Here is a 23336-nt window from a genome sequence, read left to right on the forward strand (position 1 = left end):
AAAGCGAGGCTGCTGAGGAGAGTCGGGCCGGAGACGCCATTACGGTGCGAGGAGCCGAAGCTGCTGGTGGTTGCGGGGTGGGGGAACTAAAACGCCACACCGTCAGGGTGGTCTCATCCCTCGATATCCCCCCCCCCTCAACTCCACCAAGGCTTTGTTTTCTGAGGAAAGCGATAGATTGGAAGTGGATTGATTTGGGTCGGCGGACCCTGGGAGCGGTCGGTCGGGCGAGCGGGTGGACGGCGGCGCCTCTCTCTCTCTCTCTTCCCCCCCCCCCTCCCCCCCGGGAGTGGTGAAGCTCTGGGCGAGTCGGTGTCGGCGGATCATGGCGTGCGGAGCCACACTCAAGCGCAGCGTGGAGTTTGACGCGCTGCTCAGCCCTCAGTCGCCCAAGAGGAGGCGGTGCATGCCTCTCACAGGGCCCGGCGCCGGGACGCCTTCGCCCCAGAAGTACCTGAAAACCGAGGCGGCGGCCTTCGGCGGCGAGGGCTCGTCGGCGCACAAACTCACGCCAGGTAACGCAGCGGGGGGCGGGGGGGGGAAGCCGCACCGACGGCCCGGCCCAGACAATGGCAGTCAACGCCCGGCTGCAGATAACGCCCGGGCGATCGAGGGTGCAGCTGCCGAGCAAATGCCATCAAGCGTGTGGGGGCGTCGATCGTCCCGCAGCCGCCGCGCTCAGAACGGGCTGCACTTGAAATGAGGGCGGCGGCTGGTGGGGAAATCGATGCAGTTGATTCCTCCACTCGGAAATGGCTGCCATCTTTTTGTTGAGTGAAGGGGCGTGGCCTTGGATCGCTGCGACGTTCACCGCACGTGTGAGCTTTGGGCCAGGAATATGAAGGACCCCCAGCCAGCCACCCACCCACCCAGCCAGCCAGCCACCCACCCACCCAGCCAGCCAGCCACCCACCCACCCAGCCAGCCAGCCACCCACCCACCCACCCACCCACCCACCCAGCCAGCCAGCCCAGCCAGCCACTCACCCAGCCAGCCACCCACCCACCCACCCACCCAGCCAGCCACCCACCCAGCCAGCCAGCCAGCCAGCCCAGCCAGCCAGCCAGCCCAGCCAGCCGCCCAGCCAGCCAGCCAGCCGCCCAGCCAGCCAGCCAGCCAGCCGCCCAGCCAGCCAGCCGCCCAGCCAGCCAGCCGCCCACCCAGCCACCCACCCACCCACCCAGCCAGCCAGCCAGCCGCCCAGCCGCCCAGCCAGCCGCCCGCCCAGCCAGCCGCCCCGCCCAGCCAGCCGCCCGCCCAGCCAGCCACTCACCCAGCCAGCCACCCACCCACCCAGCCAGCCGCCCAGCCAGCCAGCCAGCCGCCCGCCCAGCCAGCCAGCCGCCCGCCCAGCCAGCCAGCCGCCCGCCCAGCCGCCCGCCCCGCCCAGCCGCCCGCCCGCCCAGCCGCCCGCCCGCCCAGCCGCCCGCCCGCCCAGCCGCCCGCCCGCCCAGCCAGCCGCCCGCCCAGCCAGCCAGCCAGCCTTGGCCTTGCCCCTTCAATGGGTGTAATTACCTTCGAGAGGTTTTTTTTTAAAAAAATTTCAGGCTCCTGGCGTAGTAACGCAGGACGAAACTGATTCTCGTGAAATTGGCAGCTAAATGTACATTGCATTTAAAGAAACATGAAGTTTGCAGTTATTGGGGACAACTGATCTTTCCGGATGTTTAAAAGACCCCAAAACTGAAAGAAGGATTTCTACTCTATCCTTCGTTTTAAAACCAGATTTGATTTCTTTTTTTTTTGCTTTGAAGCGAGCCATTAGATTGATGGCCCTGAGAATAGCTGCTTGGGCAAAGAAATAGCCTCTTGCTAATAGGCAAGACTATATTGAGTCAGTGAAAATGTGACATTCTCCACTTGGGTTTAAAAAATGAAATTGCAACTGATGAGAGATTGACAGGGGTTGGTGCTCAGGAGACCTTGGCGTATTGCACAGGAATCTCTGAAATGAATGGGGCACAAGTCGTCCTGTTTCACTTTGGTTCCAGGACTTGGTGAAACCATATTTGGAATGTTACGTTTTGGTCTGTCCCTGATTAAAGAAGAGTATTTGTTTCAGGAGAGCATCCCAGGATGGGTGGGTCGATTGAAGTAGGGATGATTTAAGCACAATGGTCCTATGTTCTCTGGAGTTTAAAAGATTGAGGTGATGTCATTGACACATTCAGATTCCCTCCAGAGATTGGGAGAGTAGACAATAGGAGCTGGAGTAGGCCCTTCGGCCTGTCGAGCCAGCACCGTCATTTTACAGATCATGGCTGATCACTACCATCAGTACCCCTTTCCAGCCTTATCCCCATAACCCTTAACAATGGCAATCAGGGAAAATTACTTTTTTTTAAAACCTGGCCTGGTGAACCTTTCACAAAAGAAAGAACTTAAGTTGCTGTGGTAGATTTTTAGATGTTGAAGGGAATCGAGGGATTACAGTTTAGTGCAGAAAAGTGGTGCTGACATAAAACATTAGATTAATTGATAGGTTGAGTGACTTGCTATTGATGGAGCAAGACAGTTCCATAAAGCATTGTATGAACTGTTCATTGACATATTTTGAGGGTTTACCTTTGTTTTTTTGCATAATAAACAAACTTTCATAATTCAAAATGAATATTTGTTTAGGTCTGCTTTGATTAGCATTAAAATATTACTTTGCAGTACAATTTTTTTTGGAAGTGTGGACACTGCCTGATTTTCCAATTTGGCAGTGTGTTCAGCCTGCAGCAATGAGAGTGAATTATGCTGGAAAACTGATCTGATGAAGCAATTAACTAATTCAGCACCTTATAGCCTGAATATGCCTGAGATTGTCTGATCTTGGAAGCTCAGCAGGCTCAGGGCTGGTCAATACTTGGAGGGGAGAATGCCAGGTGCTGTCGGCTTCTGTGAGTGGAGCTGGATAAAGTGGCGACTGTCTGCCTTATGGTAGACAAAAGTTACAGAATTTCATTGTTACATTCAAAATGTTGTTTTGTGTGACAGTAATGGAACCTTTACCTTTGTTATGAATGTCTCTTGCCATGTATGATCTCTCTGAATCATCTGTTCATTTGGTATATGGGCAGTGGGGTTGATAGTTAGTGTGGTATTATTGGAGCAGTGTGTGCGTCACTGACCCAAGAATTAATTGGAAAAAGTGAGCAAAACCAACATTCCTTAAGTATACCTTTTAAAAAATGACTTTGGTCTTCTGCTGTGGAAATTTGGTTTATTGGTATTGTTGAGGGTGTTCTGTTCTTTTCATGAATCCCTCTCAATATATCCTAATTTGACATAGAAGGCTATTCCAAATTATATCCCTATAAGTTGTCTTAATTTTTGTTTGACATTTTGCTTTCTCTATTTTTAGTACTATAATGTCAACATTTTGATTCTTTGAGGTAGCTGTGAAATTATCAAAATTTCGCAGCTATCTCGAAGAATCAAAACAGCTACCTCAACTGTATCACACACCCTGTCCTCAAGGATTCCATTCACTTTTCACAATTTCCCAGGTGCATCTGCACCTAAGTCAAGGACTTTCATGTCAGATCATTTGATATATCTTCCTTCAAACCACATGGACCTTGCTACCATCAACTTGGCTCTCACCCATCACCTGCACATCTGCCCTGCCCCCCTCCGCCCCGACAAGCAACGATAGGATTCCTCTTGTCCTCGCCTATCACCCACCAGTCTTTGCATCCAACAGCATCCTCTGCCATTTCCACCTATATGATCCCACCACTCCTCTCCCTTCTGCAGGGACTGCTCCCTGTAACTCCCTTGTTCACTCTTTCCTCCCCACCAATTGTCCCCTTGGTACCTACCCTATGACTGCAAGAGATGCTCCACTTATGACTACACCTTCTCTCTCACCACCATCTGGGGCCCCAACCAGTCCTTGCAAGAGAAGCAACATTTCATTTGTGCATCTGGTGCTCCCATTGTGGTTTCCTCTACATCAGAAAGATTGGGCACAGACTAGGAGATTGTTTTGTTTGGCTTCTCTACTCTGTCTACCACGATAGCATGGATCTCCCAGTGGCCACCCATTTCATTTTCCCATCCTGTTACCTTGCTGACATTTGTGTCCATGGCCTCATGCATGACCAATCTGAGAGCACCCACAAATTGGAAGAACAACACCACCTCTCCAACCGGATGGCATTAACTTTGACTTTGCTGGGTTTTGTTAATCCCCCTTCCCTGTTGCCTTCTCTCCATCTTTGTCTCTCTCCCTTTTCCCTCTTGTCTCCTTTCACACAGCCAACATCAATTCTCACCTCTCCCTTGTCACATTCAATTAAACAGTTTTGTTGGTCTAGACTCCTCCCCCAGCTAGCACTGTTTCTATTCTAAGATTTCCTGTTTTTATCTCCTATGGATGCTGCAAAACCAGCTGTTCCTCCAGCATTTGTGTTTTTACTACAATCAGCTTGTGCAGATTTTTGTGTTTGTTTGCTTCTCAGTTATCTGCATTTGCTTCTCAGTTATGTGCATGCTTTACTAAACTTTTAATTTTAATAAAGTTAAAATCTCATGATTTTAACTGGTCACTGGGTATCTGTTTATCTAGATGTTTGAGAATGGAGTTTGGCATATCATTGCTTGATTTTTCTTGCATAAATTAGTCTGAAGTTCTAATCTCTTAGCAATGAGCTTGATGGAAAGACCCCAATTATATACATGTTCCTTTTTGATGGCCCTTTTTTTTAAAAAAGAGTTCAGTTGTCTGACTGTTGATTTTGAGATGTGTTCAGTTATGTAGCCTTGTCTCAAGACTTGGATAAGTAAGTGATTTGCAATCAGTTTTGAACACATGAAACAAAAGATCAAATATTTGCTTAGATTGGACTTTAAGTTAGAGTTCTAATGTAGCTAGTAAAATTTTAAAGCTAGTCATAGCAACTCATCAAATATTTTATAATGGTATTGGAATTGCAAACTATAAAATTGGGGTATCGCAAAACAAAGCATCAGATCCTTTGTATATCTGAGTAATTACTATCATTTATCCATATTCCGACTGATATCTTTGAGTGGTAACTGTTAGTGCTAAATGTTAAGTAGATCTAATATGCCAGTAAGGAAACTGAAGAGTGTCTTCAAGAATAATGAAGTCAATCTTGCTTTGTGGGGAAGGGTACTGTTTATTTCTGATCTTGGTAGATTTAATTTAAACCTAAACTGGTTTAAAATAATTAAATCAGCGGCAAGAGAAAGGATTTCTAACAAACTAGAAAAATACTCTGGGATTCACCTGAATATTTTTTTACAAAATGGCAGATTGCTTTTTAAGATAGTTGCTGCAAAATACAAGCAGTTTCTTGTGCAAACTTTTTTTCTTGCTTTACATAAGTTTCCTGTACCAATATCTTTCTTTGCATTTGTTTCAAATTGGTTTAAAAAAAATGTATGGATTTAAAAAAAAACTAATCTTTGAGTATTCAGTGCTTTTTAAAAAAAAAAGTTCATTAAGGTGAAATGTGGAGTATTAATCTAGTTTGTTACAAGATGCTGCCAGTTGTTTTGGTTAGTTTTCTCATTTTTTGTGGAAATATTTTCCTTTTCTCATATTAGCAATTTCTTCTGTTATTGAAGTGAAAGCAACATTTGAAATTGTGAAGTGTCATAATGCTACGATGAAACCAATGCCAGTTGCAAGGAAATTTCAGTGTGGGAAATCTTTTTAGATAGCTGTCTAGATAGCAATGGGATAGATAGCAATGGGAAAAGGGAAGTAGCAGAGGGACTAAATATTGTATGTTTTCAATGTTAAAAGTTCAGCACCGTCACTGCATTTGTTTACCATCCTCAAAATGTACTGCATTTGCCCATTATCCTGTAAGAGTGTTGGGCGGCGGGGGGGGGGGGGGGGGGGGGGGGGGGGGGAAGATACAACCTTTTTGTGGTGAATGTTAAAACTTTTTTGGTTCAGAAACAGGGCAGCACTTGGGGATTTTTTTCTATTCAAGAATGTTTTCTCCTCCTGCTGCCTCATTTAAATGTTCACCCAAATTGAGAAGAATTATTTGTACAACATTTGTGTAAAAACCCCTTCAAGCTACATGACATGATGACAGAGAAATATAATTGCTATTTCTCAAGTCTAAACCTAATAACTGTACTGTGGATGCACCCTCAAGATGCTCTTGGCCACAATAGGAAGTAGATATGATTGAGTGCAATAACTGATAGAGTTTTGGTATTTGCAGAGAAGTGGAATTAACCTAAATTCCTCTGTCCCTGTGCCTAAAATTCGAGCAGTTGTTTTGATGTGAAAATAAGTGAAACAGATGTGATTTTAAAAAAAATGCAGGAAATGGCCATGATACATCTGTTGGGGGGGGGGTGGGGGGGAGAAGCTATTAACATTTTAGAAAATAACTTCATTAATCGCTTGGTGTTGAGGTTGTTCTGGATCAGAAATCTTGTTTATCGTGACAATACATGATCCTTTCATGATCCTGTATGTTGAGGTGAAACAATTGCTTTCGCTGCATATAATCTAAATACATTGGTAACAGATTAACAGGGGTTAATTGTTATTTCTAACAGATTTTTTTTAAATGCTGATGCCTTTTATTTATTGTTCATACCATGCTCGCATGGCAAAGACAGCATTTCTCCAGGACCACAGCATATTTACATAAAAGTTAGAATAGAGGTTAAGTATATTAAAATATTAAGACATGTACAGTAAATGTCCATGGTATGTTGTAGTTTTCCTTCATGGTAGGAAAAGAGCCCTCAGTGATCTTTCCTGCTGACTTCAATATCCTCTGCAGCACACGTCAAACTCAGGCCCGCGGGCCAAATTTGGCCCGTGATATAATTATATTTGGCCCGCAAGATCATATCAAATATGTATTAGAGCTGGCCCGCTGGCCATCGCGCCAGTATAGCGCAAGCACAGCTAATACTACAAATCCCAGAATGCTTTGAAAATGCGTTGGCGCCGGCCCGTCAGCCCGCTAATCGCCCCCACCTCCTCTCTTTACTTTCATTAGCATCTGCGACCTGTCGCCCAACTCACGTGTAATAAACCCCTTACGAAAAATGGCCAAACGAAAGACAGAAAACAGGACCTTTCAAGACAGGTGGGAGGGAGACTATATGTTCATCATTTTAAAAGACAAACCTGTTTGTCATTGAAGCAAGTTGTTATTTTGACTTGTTGGCTTGTGGAAAAAAAAATACATTTAAAAGGAGCTTAAAGGCTATAGAGAAATATTATTTATTGAATATTTTATTTCTCATTTGTTAATGCTTCTTCTGGAAAGAGTTTATCCAAAACTATTATTAAACATTTATTTTAATAAGAAAAAGTTTAACATTGCATATGTTGAAAGAAGAGAAAACATGTAGCTGTTGTTGAAAATTTTCAATAAATATTTAGTTTGGCCCAGGACTTAGTCCAAGTTTTTAATTTTGGCCCTCTGTGAATTTGAGTTTGACACCCTGCTCTGCAGGGTCTTTCTTTCCTAGGTGGTACAGCTTTGAAGCCAGGCAGTGAAGCAGTTGCACAGGATGCTCTCAATACTTCTTCTGTAGAATGTAGTGAGGATGGAGGGTGGGAGATGACCTTTCTTCAGCCTTCGCAGGAAGTAGGGGTGTTAAGGGACCAGGTGAGATTCTCTGCCAAGTGCATTCCAAGGAACGATACTCTTAATGACCTTAACAGTTGACCGTCAATGGTCAGCGAGTGTGGCACCGCTATCCCCCACCCCAAAAAAAAACCCCCAGCTCTACTGAAGTCAATAACCATCTTTGTTTTATTAATGTTCAGATACAGGTTGTTGGCTCTGCACCAGTCCATTAGTGACTGCACCTCATCTCTGTATGCTTACTCCACGTTCTTACTAATAAGGCCCACTACGGTCATGTTGTCAGCGAACTTCTATAACAATATTTAATGGAAGCATTGGTGTTTGAAAGTTGAATCAAATTTTAAAATGTGACCAATTTGTTAAATTGATAATTTATTGAATAGAAATTTGTAACATTTTTTAACTGAATTCAACCAAAATTCAAGAACATTGGCACACAGTTAAAAAATCTGCGGGGGGAAAAAGATGATGCAAAGTAATGCAATTTTAAAGTTGTTTTCAATTATTTCAAAATAATTTTGTCATGTGGAAGGGATGAGGTGAGCAGGCAAGTTGCTTCCTTACTGCTATTGTTCCGATAGCTATAACAAAGTGTGACATCAAGAGCTTAATTTTGAGGATGGTCAATTTTGTAAAAATTTTCATTTCAATTAAAAAAATAAACATTGCACTTAGAAATTTCACAGTGTTTCACCAGGAACATAAAGTTTTGCCTGGATTACCCATAAAACAGTTTAGCCTGGTCTGGTATTAGGTGGGTAAAGAAACAAAATGAAGATGAATTAAAGATGAAACAAATGCTATCAAAAATAGCAAAAAAGACTGCAGGTGATGGAAATCCAAAATAAAAATAGAAAAATCAAGAATGCAAATCAGATATCAGAGCTCAATAATTGTACAAAATTTTTCAAACAGAAGGATTTAAGATTCAAATTAGCAGTCAGACAGAATTTTGGAATTTTTATGTGATATTGAAGAGCAAACATCCATCATGTAGACCTTCGATGTCATTGAGATATTGCTGGATTTCAAATCTGGTAACTTTGAAGGGATGTCAATTATACTTCCAAATCAGAATGATTTGTGGCCTGGAGGAGACTGTACAGGCAATGTTCTAGTGTTTACTGCCATTATCACTTATTGTCGTAACAAGTCACTGGCTCTACACAGAAACCTAGAACACATGGACAGCAAAGATGCATGTATCAGGATGCTCTTTTTTTGACTAGTTCAGCACTTAACACTACCATCCGTTCAAAACTGATCAGCAAACTCCAAGACCTGGGACTCCACTCCCTACCATGTAATTGGATCGTGGATTTCCTCACCTCTAGACCACAATCAGTGAAGATTGGTAAGAACTTCTCCTCCACAATATCCATCAGTCACCAAAAACTAAGGAGCTGATTGTTGACTTCAGGAAAAGGAACCCAGAGGTATATGATCCATTGATCATTGAGGATCAGAGGTGCAGAGGGTGAGCAAATTTAAGTTCTTGGGAGTCACCACCTTGGAGGATCTTTCCTGGATCCAACGCACCAATGTCATTATAAAGAAAGCATGTTAGTGCCTCTACTCCCTCAGGAGTTTGCAGAGGTTTGGTATGACATCAGAAACCCTGGTGAGTTTCTACAAAGGTGTGGAAAATGTGCTGACCGGCTGGATCACAGTCTAGTATGGGAACGCCATAGTCCTGAGCCCTCCAAAAGGTAGTGGACACAGTCCAGGACATCACAAGCAAAACTGTCCCCACTATTGAGTACATCTATAGGGAATGCTGCTGTCGGAGGCCAGCAGCAATTATCAAAGACCCACACCACCCAGCACATGCTCTGTTCTCGCTGTTGCCATCTGGAAGGAGGTATATAGGTTACATAAGACTTGCACCACCAGGTTCAGGAACAGCTGCTACCCCTTCACCATCAGACTCCTCAATTTAAAAACTCAGAGACTCATTTAAGGACTTGTGTACTTTATTGACTTTTTGTTCTCTGTACAGTCAGTTTGTTTACATTCGTTATCTTTACAGCTCTTTGTTGGCATGGGGTAGAGAGTGCAGAGGAGATTTACGAGAATGTTGCTGGGGTTTCAGGGTTTGGATTGCAGGGAACAGATGAGCAGGCTGGGACTGTATTCTCTGGAGCGTAGAAGGATGAGGGGTGATTTGATAGAGCTATTCAAAATTATAAGGGAACAGATAGAGTTGATGTAGATAGACTTTTTCCTCTGAGAGTGGGGGAGATTCAACAAGAGGGCATGATTGAGAGTAAAAGGAGAAAGATTTAAGGGAAACGGGATATTTCTTCACGCAGAGGGTGATGGGGGTATGGAATGAACTTCAGTGGTGGTAGAAGCGAGATCGATGTTAATATTCAAGGATAGATTGGATAGGTATATGGACGAGAGAGGAGTGGAGGGTAATGGGCCAAATGCGGGTCAGTGGGATTTGATGGGAGATGATGTTCGGCATTGGCTGGTAGGATCAAACTGGCTTGTTTCTGTGCTGTAAATGGTTATATGGTTTACGCTGTGTATCATTTTTTTTTTGCACTACCAATTATTGGTAATTCTGTGCCTGCAGGAAAAAGGAATCTCTGGGTTGTATGTGATGTCATGTACTGTATGTATTTTGATAGTAAATCTGAATCTTGTCCTCCTTTTTGACATTATAGATTGTGCAGCTTGGCTGTTATTCCAGCAAGCTGTTTGTTCTGGATGGTGTTAAGCATCTGATTTTGGTTGTGCTCCATCCCACTCCTGACTTGGTTGTGGGAAGTCTGAGTCAGCTGCTGTCTTGCTGTTGTAGCATAATATTTGTGTATCTGATCCAATAAAGTTTCTGGTCAATGGTAATTTCAAAATATTATGGGTGGGTGGGGGGAACTCTATAATGGCATTGTCTTTGAATGTGTAGTTTTTACAACACTCAATTCTTGGCCTGCTATGACAAGAATATTGTTCAGATCTTCCTGCATGCAGGCTTAAATAGTTTCTCTTGCTAAGAAATTGTGAATGGAATTGAATATTGCACAGTGATCGGTGAACATCTCCAATGCTGATCTAATTATAGAGAAGAGATCATTGATTAGTGGCTGAAGGTGGGGTACAGATCTTCACCAAGTAACACCAGTTTCCTTTTTTGCTCATTGATTTTGGTTTTACTGGAAATCTTAATTGAATGCTTAGATCTGTACTGGAACTGAATGGTTTTGGCAAAATGCATACTGGTCTTTGAATAAGTTTTTAGTAGCTGCATTTTTATATGTGGTTGGGAAGTAATTGACCACATTGAATTTTGTCTGGGTTAGGTCACAGAATATTGTAAGTCATCAACATTATTAATGTGGATGTCCCATAGCTTTTATCCATTGCTTTCAGGTGTTTCCTGAGACCACATGGAATCGTGATGGTGATCCTTGGTGAAAGCTGAATTGGATCATCTGCATCAAATTGGCTTATCAAAGTTATAAATGCTTCCATGTTATCTGTTGGTCTTATCCAACCATTGAGGGGGTGGTTTTGGATTTTACTGCCATTCATAAATATGTGAGGCAAGGACTACTGAGTTTTGAGTTGATCAGGTACTGTGGGTTTGCTTTCGTGTCACACAGCATGCTTTTTGTGGGGATTGGAGTAGGTTATGGTCAGTTAGGGGGTAATGGTCATGCGGTGTCAAGAGACTTGGGGAACTTTCCTGGGGAAGTAGGGGATCTAATGGATATCCGGATCCAGAAACAGGAGGTGGTGAGTAAATTGTTGGGACTGAGGGCTGATAAATCCCCAGGGCCTGATGGGCTGCATCCCAAGGTGCTTAAAGAAGTTGCTATGGAAATTGTGGAAGCACTGGTCGACATTTTCCAAAGTTCCATAGATTCGGGGGAGGTCCCTGAGGATTGGAGAGTGGCTGATGTGGTGCCGATTTTTAAGAAGGGAGGAAGGGAGAAAACGGGAAATTATAGACCGGTCAGCCTGACGTTGGTGGTGGGGAAGATATTGGAGTCTATCATAAAAGGAGTAATAGCAGAACACTTAGACAGAAATAATAGTATAAGGGCTAGTCAGCAAGGATTCCTTAAGGGTAAGTCATGCTTGACTAATCTTCTGGAATTTTTCGAGGATGTGACAAAGAGGGTGGACTTGGGAGAGCCTGTGGATGTGGTGTATTTGGACCTTTGATAAGGTACCGCATGGGAGACTAGTGGGCAAGATCAGGGAGCATGGTATTGGAGGTAAGGTGCTGACATGGATAGGAAATTGGTTAAGAAATAGGAAACAAAGTGTTGGGGTAAGCGGGTCTTTTTCAGGATGGCAGGATGTGACGAGTGGAGTGCCGCAGGGATCGGTATTGGGTCCTCAGTTGTTTGTAATTTATGTAAATGATTTGGATGAGGGGATTATTAATAACTTGAGCAAATTTGCAGATGACACGAAACTGGGTGGCGGTGTGGGGTGTGAGGAGGATGTCAGGAAAATGCAGAGGGACTTGGACAGGTTGGGGGAGTGGGCTGCTGAATGGAAGATGACGTTCAATGTAAGCAAATGTGAGGTTATCCATTTTGGGGGCAATAATAGAAAAGCTGAGTATTATTTAAATGGGGACAAGCTAGGGAGTGGGGAGGAGCAAATGGATCTGGGAGTACTTGTTTACCGGTCATTGAAGACTAGCATGTAGGTTCAGAAAGCTGTGAAGAAGGCTAATAGCATGTTGGCTTTCATAAAGAGGGGATTGGAGTATAGGAACAGAGACGCCCTTCTGCAGTTGTACAGGGCCCTGGTGAGACCCCACCTGGAGTATTGCGTCCAGTTCTGGTCTCCAATTTTGAGGAAGGACATACTAGCTATAGAGGGTGTGCAGCGCAGATTTACAAGGTTAGTTCCAGGGATGGCGGGGTTGATATATGCTGAAAGGCTAGAAAAACTGGACTTGTATCTGATGGAGTTTAGAAGGATGAGGGGGGACATGATTGAGGTATACAAAATTATCAGGGGGATAGACAGGGTGAAGTTGGATTACTTGTTCCCAATGATGGGGGAGACGAGGACTAGAGGGCATAGTTTAAGAATACAGGGTAGGCCCTTTAGGACGGAGATGAGAAAACATTTTTTTACCCAGAGAAGTGTGAATCTGTGGAATGCTCTGCCACAGAGGGTGGTAGAGGCAGATTCGCTGATTATGTTCAAAAGAGAGTTAGATAAGACTCTAGTGGGCAAAGGAGTTAAGGGTTATGGGGATAAGGCTGGAAAGGGGTACTGATGGTAGTGATCAGCCATGATCTGTAAAATGGCGGTGCTGGCTCGACGGGCCGAAGGGCCTACTCCAGCTCCTATTGTCTATTGTCTATTGTTCTTGTGACTTGGTCTATAACTTCTCGTTACAGAATGGAATGGTTATATTTCTCAAGGTTCACAGGATCTGTGGATGCTCACCCCAGTTTTGAGTTGCGAGATTTGTTTTTTAACTAGCAATACATTGCAGGTGCTGGACATCTGAAGAAAGACTAATGCATTTGAGATGCATTATATCTGATTGTATTGGAGATACAATATATCTGATAGGAAATAGTTATGTCTGTTTCCCAGCTCTGAAGGGCCTTCAACGTGAAATCTTAACTGTCTCTCTTTGGCGAGATCTTGCCAGAAATGAAGGTTTCTGGCAACCTTATGTTTGTGATTGATGGTTTGCTGTGTTTTTTTATTTTGTTGATCTCTTTTGTGAGGGGTGCTGGACAAAGTGGCGACTTTGTCTGCCTTACAGTAGACAAAAGTTAAAGAATTTCATCTATGTTACATTCTAAATATAGTATTGTCTGACAATAATAGGACATTTTTATATCTAGCATCTTTGTAAAGAAAACACCCGAAGGTCTTTTGCTCATCACTTCTGCCAGTCCTCTCATGGACAGATGCAGTTGTGACTGCTTGATGGTTCACTACCTGTCACTACCAGTCTATAGAAGGTGATGAGGAGGAAATTTGCTTGCCCAAGTTTGATCTGATGTCATTAGAGACTTCATGGGGCCTGAAGTTGATTTTGACTATTCCCTTTATCCATTGCAGTGTCATCTGGTGACCCTGACCATGTGGTTGTAGCAGAAAAGTTTTGATTTGTGGAGGAGTTCATTACATTATGTTTGAGTACAACTGTAGGGTGGCTGCTTCATTAAACTTTCCAGTTTGGATACCAGTTTTCAGATGCTTGTGAGGGTGACCTCTTTTGTAAGGTAAGCAGCCTACATTTGGAATACAGATTCATGCCAGATAGTCCATCTGGTTTTATTCAGTTGTAACATATAATTTGTGGTAGAACTGCTAAGACATTTCAGTTTAATCACATTGCAGGTTTAGATTTATTTAAAGGCCATAGCTAGTAAGGACAGCCAGATGCATTTTTACAATAATCAAGTAATTATTAATATTAGCAGTATTATCTACTTTTACAAGTTAAAATTTTAGCTTGTGCTTTTAACCCTAATTTTTAAAAAAATAATTTGGGCTGAACTAACTTGGTTTCTAGTCTGGCATCTTAATTGCTGTGGTGCCACCTTGCCGTGTGAAAAAGAATTCAACTGGCAAACTCAAGCAGCTGGCAAAAGAATTGGATAAAATATATGGGAAAAAAATATGTATGTTTAAAATAGGCATGCCTCGCTGTTAGCTCTCCATTCGTGCAACTCGCAGTCTCAAGCAACCAGAAAACACTCTAGTCTGGCATTTACAATCCCAGTAGGTGCTGGATACCTTTTTAATATCCAGCTTAATCTTTGTATTCAAGTGGCTTTCACAAGTTATTTACCTCAAATATTTGGCATTGTAATATCTAGATACAGTTCTTTTGATTTTTTTTCTCACTTTTTTCTATTAAAATTTCAGAACAAATATTTCAGAATATCAAGGAAGAATATAACCGTTTCCAATGGAGGCGACAATTAGAAGGAAGTTTTAATCAAAATGAAACAAATTGTTCTGCTGAAGGATCGTCTAACAATTTGTTATTAAATGCACCAGCCTCACCGGGTAATTAAGATATTCAAAATATTTTAAGTGTTTTAGTCCACTGTAATTTTTTAACACCTTCACATTTGAATACATTTACAGATAGTCCCCAACTTATGATGTTCTGACTTACAATTTTTAAAAGTATGATGGTTCAAATCTGTACTGTACTTCAAATTTTGGATAGGTTATGGTGTTCGGTGTCTCTCAACAGCCACATGTCAGTCTCCACACTGATCCCACTGCCCTTTTTTTACTTTTTTCAACTTGCGATGGGAGTGCTGGAACACAACCCCATCCTAAGTTGAGGGCTACCTGTACATGTTTCCTGCACCTTTACTTGGAAATTGTGCAGGTTTCTATGCTGGCTCTCAGGTATTTTAAATTTCCATATAATTTTCCATGAATATTTTTAAAAGTTTCCTAGTTTACTAAGATTGTGGTCAGCAATTGCCTTGCTCATTTTTTTATAAGAAGAATTTTTTTCAGGTACTATTTGTTTGCAGGTGGGATCAAGAGATAAGGTCAAACCTGCTGCAGTTGTAACCATTGCTTCTCTTGATAACCCTGGGTGTATTTGGTGTGTGTTGCTTCGGTTTTTTTTTAAGTTCGAGCAACAGATTTGATATTTTACCCTCTTCTGTTACCCCCTGGCTTCCCTTTTACTGTGATTTCTGGAAGCAGCTATCACTTTGATTAAATAATAATTTGTATATATCTGCCATGCCCTTTGCCTTTGTGCAAAAAATTATATTTTGGTTTAAAATCAATTGTTTTTCCATGTGCACAGAATTTTTATTGTTCCCTTTCTGTTAATTAATAGTCTATTTCATAGTTTTTTTTCTTTCCCCTCTAACTTTATCTGGTTGTTATTTGTAGTCCACTGTTATTTGTCACATTTGTTTAATCTTACTCCAAAATACTTTCAAAATTCCCTTGTATTTGAGAGTACATTTGGGACTTAAAGTAATTATAAAGTAAATGAGAATTGGAAATTATTCATGAATCATATGATACACCTTGAATTGATCAGTCATGGCCATTGAGTGATTTTTTTTTTTTACTAGTGGCATACATTTGTGTTTGAGCTTCTATTAATTTTACAGGTACATTATCAAAGAAAGATCAGCCTTTGTTCACGTTACGACAGGTTGGCATAATCTGTGAGCGTCTCCTTAAAGACCATGAAAGCAAGATCCGGGAAGAATATGAACAAGTTCTAAACACAAAACTTGCAGGTAAAAACAAATATCGAGACAAGAAAGGCAAGAATAATGAGGAGAAATTTAACAGTGGGGATGGTCTCTGCTTTGTTGACTAGACTTGGTTAGTTATCACTGCTGTAAAATTATATTAGAATGTTTTGATTGTTCTTGTTACAAATATCTGTCATCGAGTAATCCATATACTGAAAGATTCTGAAATCTTTTTAGTTTATTATTTTAAAAACTCTTAGGAAACCACATTAATTCCCCTTCCATTTCCTGAAATTAAAATTGTTTTGTTAAATTTTTACGTCTCTAGTATTATGTTTTTTTAAATGTTTAGACTTTCTGCTGGGGTAATTGTGTGCAGAAATGCAAGTACACAAGTGAGAGATTGTTCTTGATTTGTAGTCTGTCCTTTTATTTATTTTAATGAATGGTAGGATACCTTTTCAGGACTTGGAGAACTCCTGCTGTTGGTGTCATTGAAAGAATTCAATTAATTCCACACCCTTTACTGACTTTTAGTTCTGCAAACTTAATTGAGAAAAGTAGATTTCCCCTGATTTTATTTAAAATCTCCAAGGTCTTTATCTAAACTCTCTACTGATTCCTAATATAAAGTTGAAGCCCGAAAATCCAGACTGCTTGGGAATTGGGTTGGTCTGGATTCTTGGGCAATACTTTTAAAGTTCAAATTTCAGGAGGAATAAAGAAGAGATGAACAGGTAAATTATGATAGTTTATTCATTAGCAAATATGAGCAGTTTTAAAGAAAAATAAGTGTTGGCTTGTTGCTGGGCCCCTGTGGCACTTAACCATGCATGTGCGCATGTGCACATAGTAGCCCGCTAAATTTAAGGAGTTTGAGAGTTTTCGAAAAGCCTGGATTTTCATGTGGGCTGGATTTCTGGCATCTGGAATTTTGGACTTCCACTGTAGATTCTCAGGCAATGCAATTTCAAATTTAAAGACAATGTAACTTTTTGTGAAGAGTTACAAATTTAGTGCAGAAGATCATTCCACCTTGTTAAGAGGGAGGGGAGCACAAAGCTGCAGATGGTTTAGATTTATTTTGTAAATTGGTGCTTGATTTTACAGAAGGGCTGCATTAATAAACCCTGGGGCTTTTTAATAATGGGTTAATGTTTTGAGTTTTCTTTGCTTATTTAGGCTTTGCCCTCAATATTTATTTAAGTTGTGTGAAAAATGGAAACATGGCTTTGAAATGGAAGTAATTCAATATTGTAGTTTAATATTGATCTTGGTCTAATATTCTTGGGCATGATGCATGTTTAAAAACTTGTATTTAATAAAAAAAATTCAGTTGTCTTGTAATGAGGGCTGTGCAGTGAAAATCTCTACAATGCTATCTTTCTGACCATGTAGATCAGTGGTTCTCAACCTTTTCCACTCACATACCACTTTAATACCTATGCCATTGGTGCTCTGATTAGTAAGGGATTGCTTAAGGTAATATGTGAGTGGGAAGGTTGAGAATCACTACTCTGGGCCCAATTGCTACTGAAATATTTTGCTTGAGAAAAATTGTCATTGGCCCATTTCCTTTGGAGTTAATGAAACTGCACAAAACTAGTTAATTGGGTACGATTAAAACAGTGGTTTTCAAACTTTTCCTTTCCACCCACATAGCACCTTAAGCAATCCCTTTTCAAAATCAGAGCACCTATAGCATAGGGAATACTTGAAGTGGTATGCGAGTGGAAAGCAAAAGGTTGAGAACCACTGATGTAGATCATTATGTAACATTCTTAATTGAATTTAATCCAAGCAGATTTTTTTTAAAACTCAGATTAGACTGCCAGTATTGTAACTGGTCTTTTTTAACAAAATAAATACTTATTGTTTTTAGAACAATATGATGCTTTTGTGAAATTCACACATGACCAGATTATGAGACGATATGGAGAACGACCTGCCAGTTGTAAGTGAACATTTGTCTACTTTGGAATTTTGTTGAAGACTTTTTATGAAAAGATGTGGAAGTAGAGCAATTGATTATATTGTAGCCTAGGTTAAGTCCCATGGTATGGCACGATTGTGAATTCACTTTTACTGTTTAAATAGTCTTTCCCAGATGAAAAAGATTTTCCCTTTAGTAGCAGTAACCAGCTAGCTCATGGAACAAAATTTTTTGTAATTTGAACAAAAATCAATTCTGAATTGGTGAAATTGTTGAGTTGTTGTACTGGGACGACAATCCCTTTTCAAATCTTCAAGATTCCTTTGTGTTGTAAAAATACAGAAAATGTAATATTACACAATATTTATTTCTACCTGCTGCAATGTAGACAGTTTCCATTAGTATTGTCCGGTGTCCCGTACAGTAAGAGAATAGCAAAAGAGAGTTCCTTCAGAGAAACTTGGTGCCTGTGGAATCACTGCCTCCACTCCCATAGCCTCTGCAACTGTTTGAACCATTGGCAACTTGAGTTCCAGATCACAAGCTCCAATGCGATCAGGTAGCCTTCAGTGCCCGAGGCCCTTTTTGCCTTCAGCACCCTCACGAATCTTTGTTCTGTGAGTCCCTTGACTGTAAGATGCTGACTGCCTACAGCCTGTGTAGGCCCTTCAACCGCAAAGCCCCTTGCTGATCTGCTGCTGTGATCATCATCTTTTAGATTAATCTCTACTGCTTCTCCTGATCAATGGGGGTTGTTTTCCGTTTCTGGTGCCCCCCAGAATCTGTAACCCCTCTTAGCCTGGATAAACGTCAGATTGCAATAGTTAGCCATTGGCTACTTTAAGAGGTTGCAGTATTGACAAAACTAACATACAACTTTATTCTCCAATTACAGGAATAATTTTTTTCTGGGTTCTTATTGATGTTGGAGATTTCTTGCTAACAAATTCTGTTTGATAACAGGTCAATTATTGTCCTCTCAGTCATTGTTCATTTTTGAGCAAGTGAGGAGAATTTCCTAATGAAGTCCATCTGATTGTTGTTAGCAAATTTGTTGAGCAGGTGGTCCTATTAATTATTGTTGAGGACTAGATTTGCATTTGAATATACTCTTGCATTTCTCTTCCAGTCTTTGCCAGAAATTAATGTGTATTGTTCTTAAATATAGCTTGGTGAAGAGAATGTTGTAACCTATTGTTCAATCCATTAATGATGAAGTTGCTTGGTTCTTTCAGTCTTTACTGTCACTAAGATGCTTTTTATCCTTTGGGAGTTTAGTCCTTAGAATGCAGTTTTAAAACTTCTTTTTTTTAAAAAAAAGAGTATGGCCTTTGAAACTGAAAATTTGCCAGGTTAGCCGTGTAATTTTAAATTCATACATTCAGTATGATAACGGGCCATTTTGGCCCACAAGTCTGTGCCACCCAATTAATGTACATACTCCAGTATTTGTGGCTGAGTTTCTTTAATGGAAAGCAATTGCAATAGTTCAATAAACGGTTCTCACCTAAAACATTAACGGATCATTTCTGCTTGACCAATTTAGTTGCCTCAACAGTTTGTTCTTTGCTCAAGAGTCCAGCATCTTTATTACAATAACCAGCTGGAAATTCAGAGGAAATATCTTTAAGTTTTTAGAATTTGATTTTGCTGCCACAAATATTAGTTGAGACACAAATTGATGTTGAACTGACATTGTATGGGATGATCCAAAACTTAAAATATTTCACCTTAAAATCAATGGTCATCCGGGTATAAAATCTTTCCTTAATACTGAGGTTTCAACACCACTGCCATCTTCCCGCTAGCTCCACAATCTTGCACATGCCCTGTTAGTGAAGTCTCAGCGTTCCTTTGCAGAGTCTATCCACCCAGTCTGGTTGCCATTGCCTCTGTACAGGCTTTGTTACAGGAGCTGGCAATTTAAAAAAAAATATCCAAACAAAACTGAAAGATTTTACATGGTCACTGACAAAAGGCAAAGGAGGAAAAACCCAACACCCAACCCCAACCAACCAATTTTCCCCTGCAACCGCTGCAATCGTGTCTGCCTGTCCCGCATCGGACTTGTCAGCCACAAACAAGCCTGCAGCTGACGTGGACTTTTTACCCCCTCCATAAATCTTCGTCCGCGAAGCCAAGCCAAAGATTGTGGGAGGCCATTGGATTTTGAATAAATGGACCAGTGAAGTTTGGGAGGAGTGGGTGCAGGATTGAGAATTAGGGTTTGTCAAATTGGAGGCCGGTGACTTGTGGAGTTCCTCAGGGATCGATCCTGGGTCCACTATTGTTTGTTATCTATATATATATATATATATATATATATATATATATATTATATATATATATAAGCGATCTGGAAGAAGGGGTGGTGAATTGGGTAAGTAAGTTTGCAGATGATACAAAGATTGGTGGTATTGTGGACAGTGAGGAAGATTACCAAAGCTTAAAAAGAGATCTAGGAAAGCTAGAGGAGTGGGCTGAGAAATGGCTGATGGAATTTAATATGGATAAGTGTGAAGTGTTACATTTTGGAAAAGCAAATCTAAATAGGTCATATACATTGAATGGTAGACAATTGAGGCGTGCAGAGCAACAAAGGGATTTAGGAGTTATGGTAAATAGTACTCTCAAAGTTGATACTCAGGTAGATAGTGGTGAAGAAGGCATTTGGAATGTTGGCCTTCATAAATCGGAGTATTGAATTCTAGAGTTGGGATGTTATGATGAAATTGTACAAAGCATTGGTGAGGCCAAGTTTGGAATACTGTGTGCAGTTTTGGTCACCAAATTATAGGAAGGATATAAACAAAATAGAGAGAGTGCAGAGAAGGTTCACGAGAATGTTGACGGGATGTCAGGGTTTGAGCTACAGAGAAAGGTTGAGCAGCCTGGGGCTTTTTTCTCTGGAGTGTAGAAGATGAGGGGGGATTTGATGGAGGAGTTCAAGATTTTAAAAGGGACAGGGAGAGTCAACGTGGATAGGCTTTTTCAATTAAGAGTGGGAGATATTCAAACCAGAGACCATGGTTTGAGATTGAAAGGGGAAAATTATAAGGGGAACACGAGGGGAAATATCTTCACTCAAAGGGTGGTTGGGATGTGGAATAAGCTTCTGGAGGAGGTGGTTGAAGCAGGAATGTTATTTACATTTAAGGAAAGACTGGATAATTACATGGAGGGGTATGGACCAGGTGCTGGTCAGTGGGCAAACTAGCCTGTTCTGTGCTGTATATGGTTATATGGGTTAGACTGAGAAAGATTGTGGAACTTGGCCATCAAGAAATTTGCAGAAATAAGAACTTGAATTGAGGCTTTAGGAACTAGGTAATAAATTAAAATCTGAGAGGAACTATTAATGGTTAAATTTAAAGTAGGATAATGTATATATTCAATGCACCAGGCAGCATCTTCACAGAAAATTGATGTTTTGAGTCCTCAGTTTCAGATTGACACCTATTTGTGCCTCTAGCCAAGCTGCTATCTCTTCTACCCTGTGTCATTCAATCTTAGTCTTCCTCCATCCACTTGCAATCAAATAAATTTTGTATCAAACTTTTCCTCATTCTGAAGAATCATTAAATATTTCTTTCCATTAAAATAGTCATGGATAGATCTGATGTGCATATCTGGGAAGTATTTATAGAGATGGTTTTAATACCTTGCATCTCAGGATTAAATCTGAAACAAAGCTGAAAGACAAAACTAAGCAGTATCTTATGCAAATTGGGATGTACTAATCATTTCCTTGCCCTTTGTGAACCTTAATTGGAATACATTATTTAGTCACTACACTTGCCTGTAAATTTTCATGAATGAAGGTGGTGGTGATAGTAGTATCTACAGTTGATTTCCAGTGAGTCTAATTGTAGGTCCTGTGCTGTGGACTTCATGATAGTTCATCCACAGCTTCTGCATGAAGGAAGAGCAGTTGTTTAGTATTACTGGAAAGTAACCAGCTGTATAAAATGATTGTCTGCAAAAGAAGACGAGTGAAATGTAGTTTCTTTTGAGGAAAAGAATGCTCTATTAATGAATGATTAGGGCTGAAAATTTGCAAGATTGGTGCAATTTGATTTTGTTTCCCTTTATCAGAAATTCTGAATACTGAAATGATCCATTAACCAAACTTTTTGTGGCGGTGATATGACATCGCAAGTTGAAACAGATTTATCACCTGACTTGCCCGTGTGGGGCTCTGATGCTCTGTTGGCACCAGTTTGGTAACAATAGAGCTCAGAACCAACCGGGAAGACAGATGCTGAACAGCTGAATGTTGGCTCAGAGAATCAGGCTAGCTGCTTGAGCCATCAGTGAGCGACTAGAAGAAATCAGTGGGTTCAGGCAGCACATTGGGAAGAAATTAGAACACCAATTGTCCTCATTTCAGTAAACTCCATCCCCTCTCCCTTTCCATTTCTTCTTTACCCGTCGCTGTATTTTTTACAAACTGGGTGCCACTATCTCCCAGCTGCAAGCGGTCGGAAGGATCCTTTGTCCCAGCGTTGTCAAGGAGAGCAGCCTCCCAGGCAGGAGCAGGGACTGGTGGCAGCAGATGCTACTGTGTGGTTTTGTTCTGATAACAGAAAAAATATCTGGTCCCAAGTGTTTTGAATACAGGGAAACTTAATATATTGTGTAATGAAGGTTGAATCCATATTTTTAAGCTTTTCCATAGAGGATGGATCAGAGAATTGACAGCTATGTGGATCTGGCAGAGTTGAGATTTGGCCAGATCAGTACTGATCATATGGAATAGTAATACAGTAAAACCCCTATTATCTAGCACCAATAGGGATTGGTAGGTGCTGGATGTGAATTGGTTGCACGAACTGTGAACTAACAATGAGGCATGCCAATTTTAATATTCTCCCCTCTCTCTTTCCATTTCTTAACCTATTTTCTTCATGTTTTTTGTCAGTTTGCTTGAGGCTGCTGGTTGCTTGAATTCCAGATAAACAGTGGTTTTGCTGTATAAGCTCGAAGGATCAGATGGCTTCCTGTTCCCATTTTGTGTATTATGACACTTCTGCAACTAAATGCACTTAATTCTGATAAAGTTTAATATTGCCTTGAAGTATTTTCTTTAGAATGCTTCATAATACCAATTTAATGTAATTTGCATGATGAAGTAAGTGAAGGAACTTTTATTTTGAATGAATGGCTGAATACATGATCTGAGAATATGGAGATGTATCTAAATGTAAGAATTATTTTTCCTCCGTGCATAATATATTTTTTCTTTACAGATGTGTCCTGAAGCATTTTATGCTTGAATGGGTGTTGGCTTTCACCTCAAGTCAGCTGCTGTACTTATGAGAACTAATTTTGGTGCCATGTTTTATCCACCTTCAACTTGAGGGATTTTAACTCTTCATCGTTGGCCCACCCTACCTCTTGTAAAAACGAAACAAAAAAAACAAAAATCTTGACTTTACTGGTCAATGTGCTATCAGTAGAGAGATTTGTCTACTCTGCTACTGTGAGAATAACCTGCCATTTATTTCAAGAAGCTGAGCACCAAGCAACAGTTGTTAAATCTGCCTTTTTAAGAAGTGGCACTGAAAATGGGAATGTTACCTTCAAACCTTTTTGAAAGGATTAAAGTTCTGTCACAAGTAA

General features: G+C 40.9%; 1 protein-coding gene across 1 annotated transcript; it reads left to right on the forward strand.

Moving 5' to 3' along the window:
* The first annotated feature begins 8 nt into the window (after window positions 1-8).
* On the forward strand, window positions 9-23336 carry akirin1 (akirin 1). Its single transcript, XM_069895758.1, has 5 exons — window positions 9-515; window positions 14463-14606; window positions 15692-15823; window positions 17664-17735; window positions 22964-23336. The coding sequence occupies exons 1-5, from the start codon at window positions 326-328 to the stop codon at window positions 22972-22974; spliced, it is 549 nt and encodes a 182-aa protein (XP_069751859.1). The 5' UTR covers window positions 9-325; the 3' UTR covers window positions 22975-23336.

The sequence above is a fragment of the Narcine bancroftii genome, chromosome 8 (genome assembly GCF_036971445.1).
Source record: "Narcine bancroftii isolate sNarBan1 chromosome 8, sNarBan1.hap1, whole genome shotgun sequence".
Lineage (NCBI taxonomy): Eukaryota > Metazoa > Chordata > Chondrichthyes > Torpediniformes > Narcinidae > Narcine > Narcine bancroftii.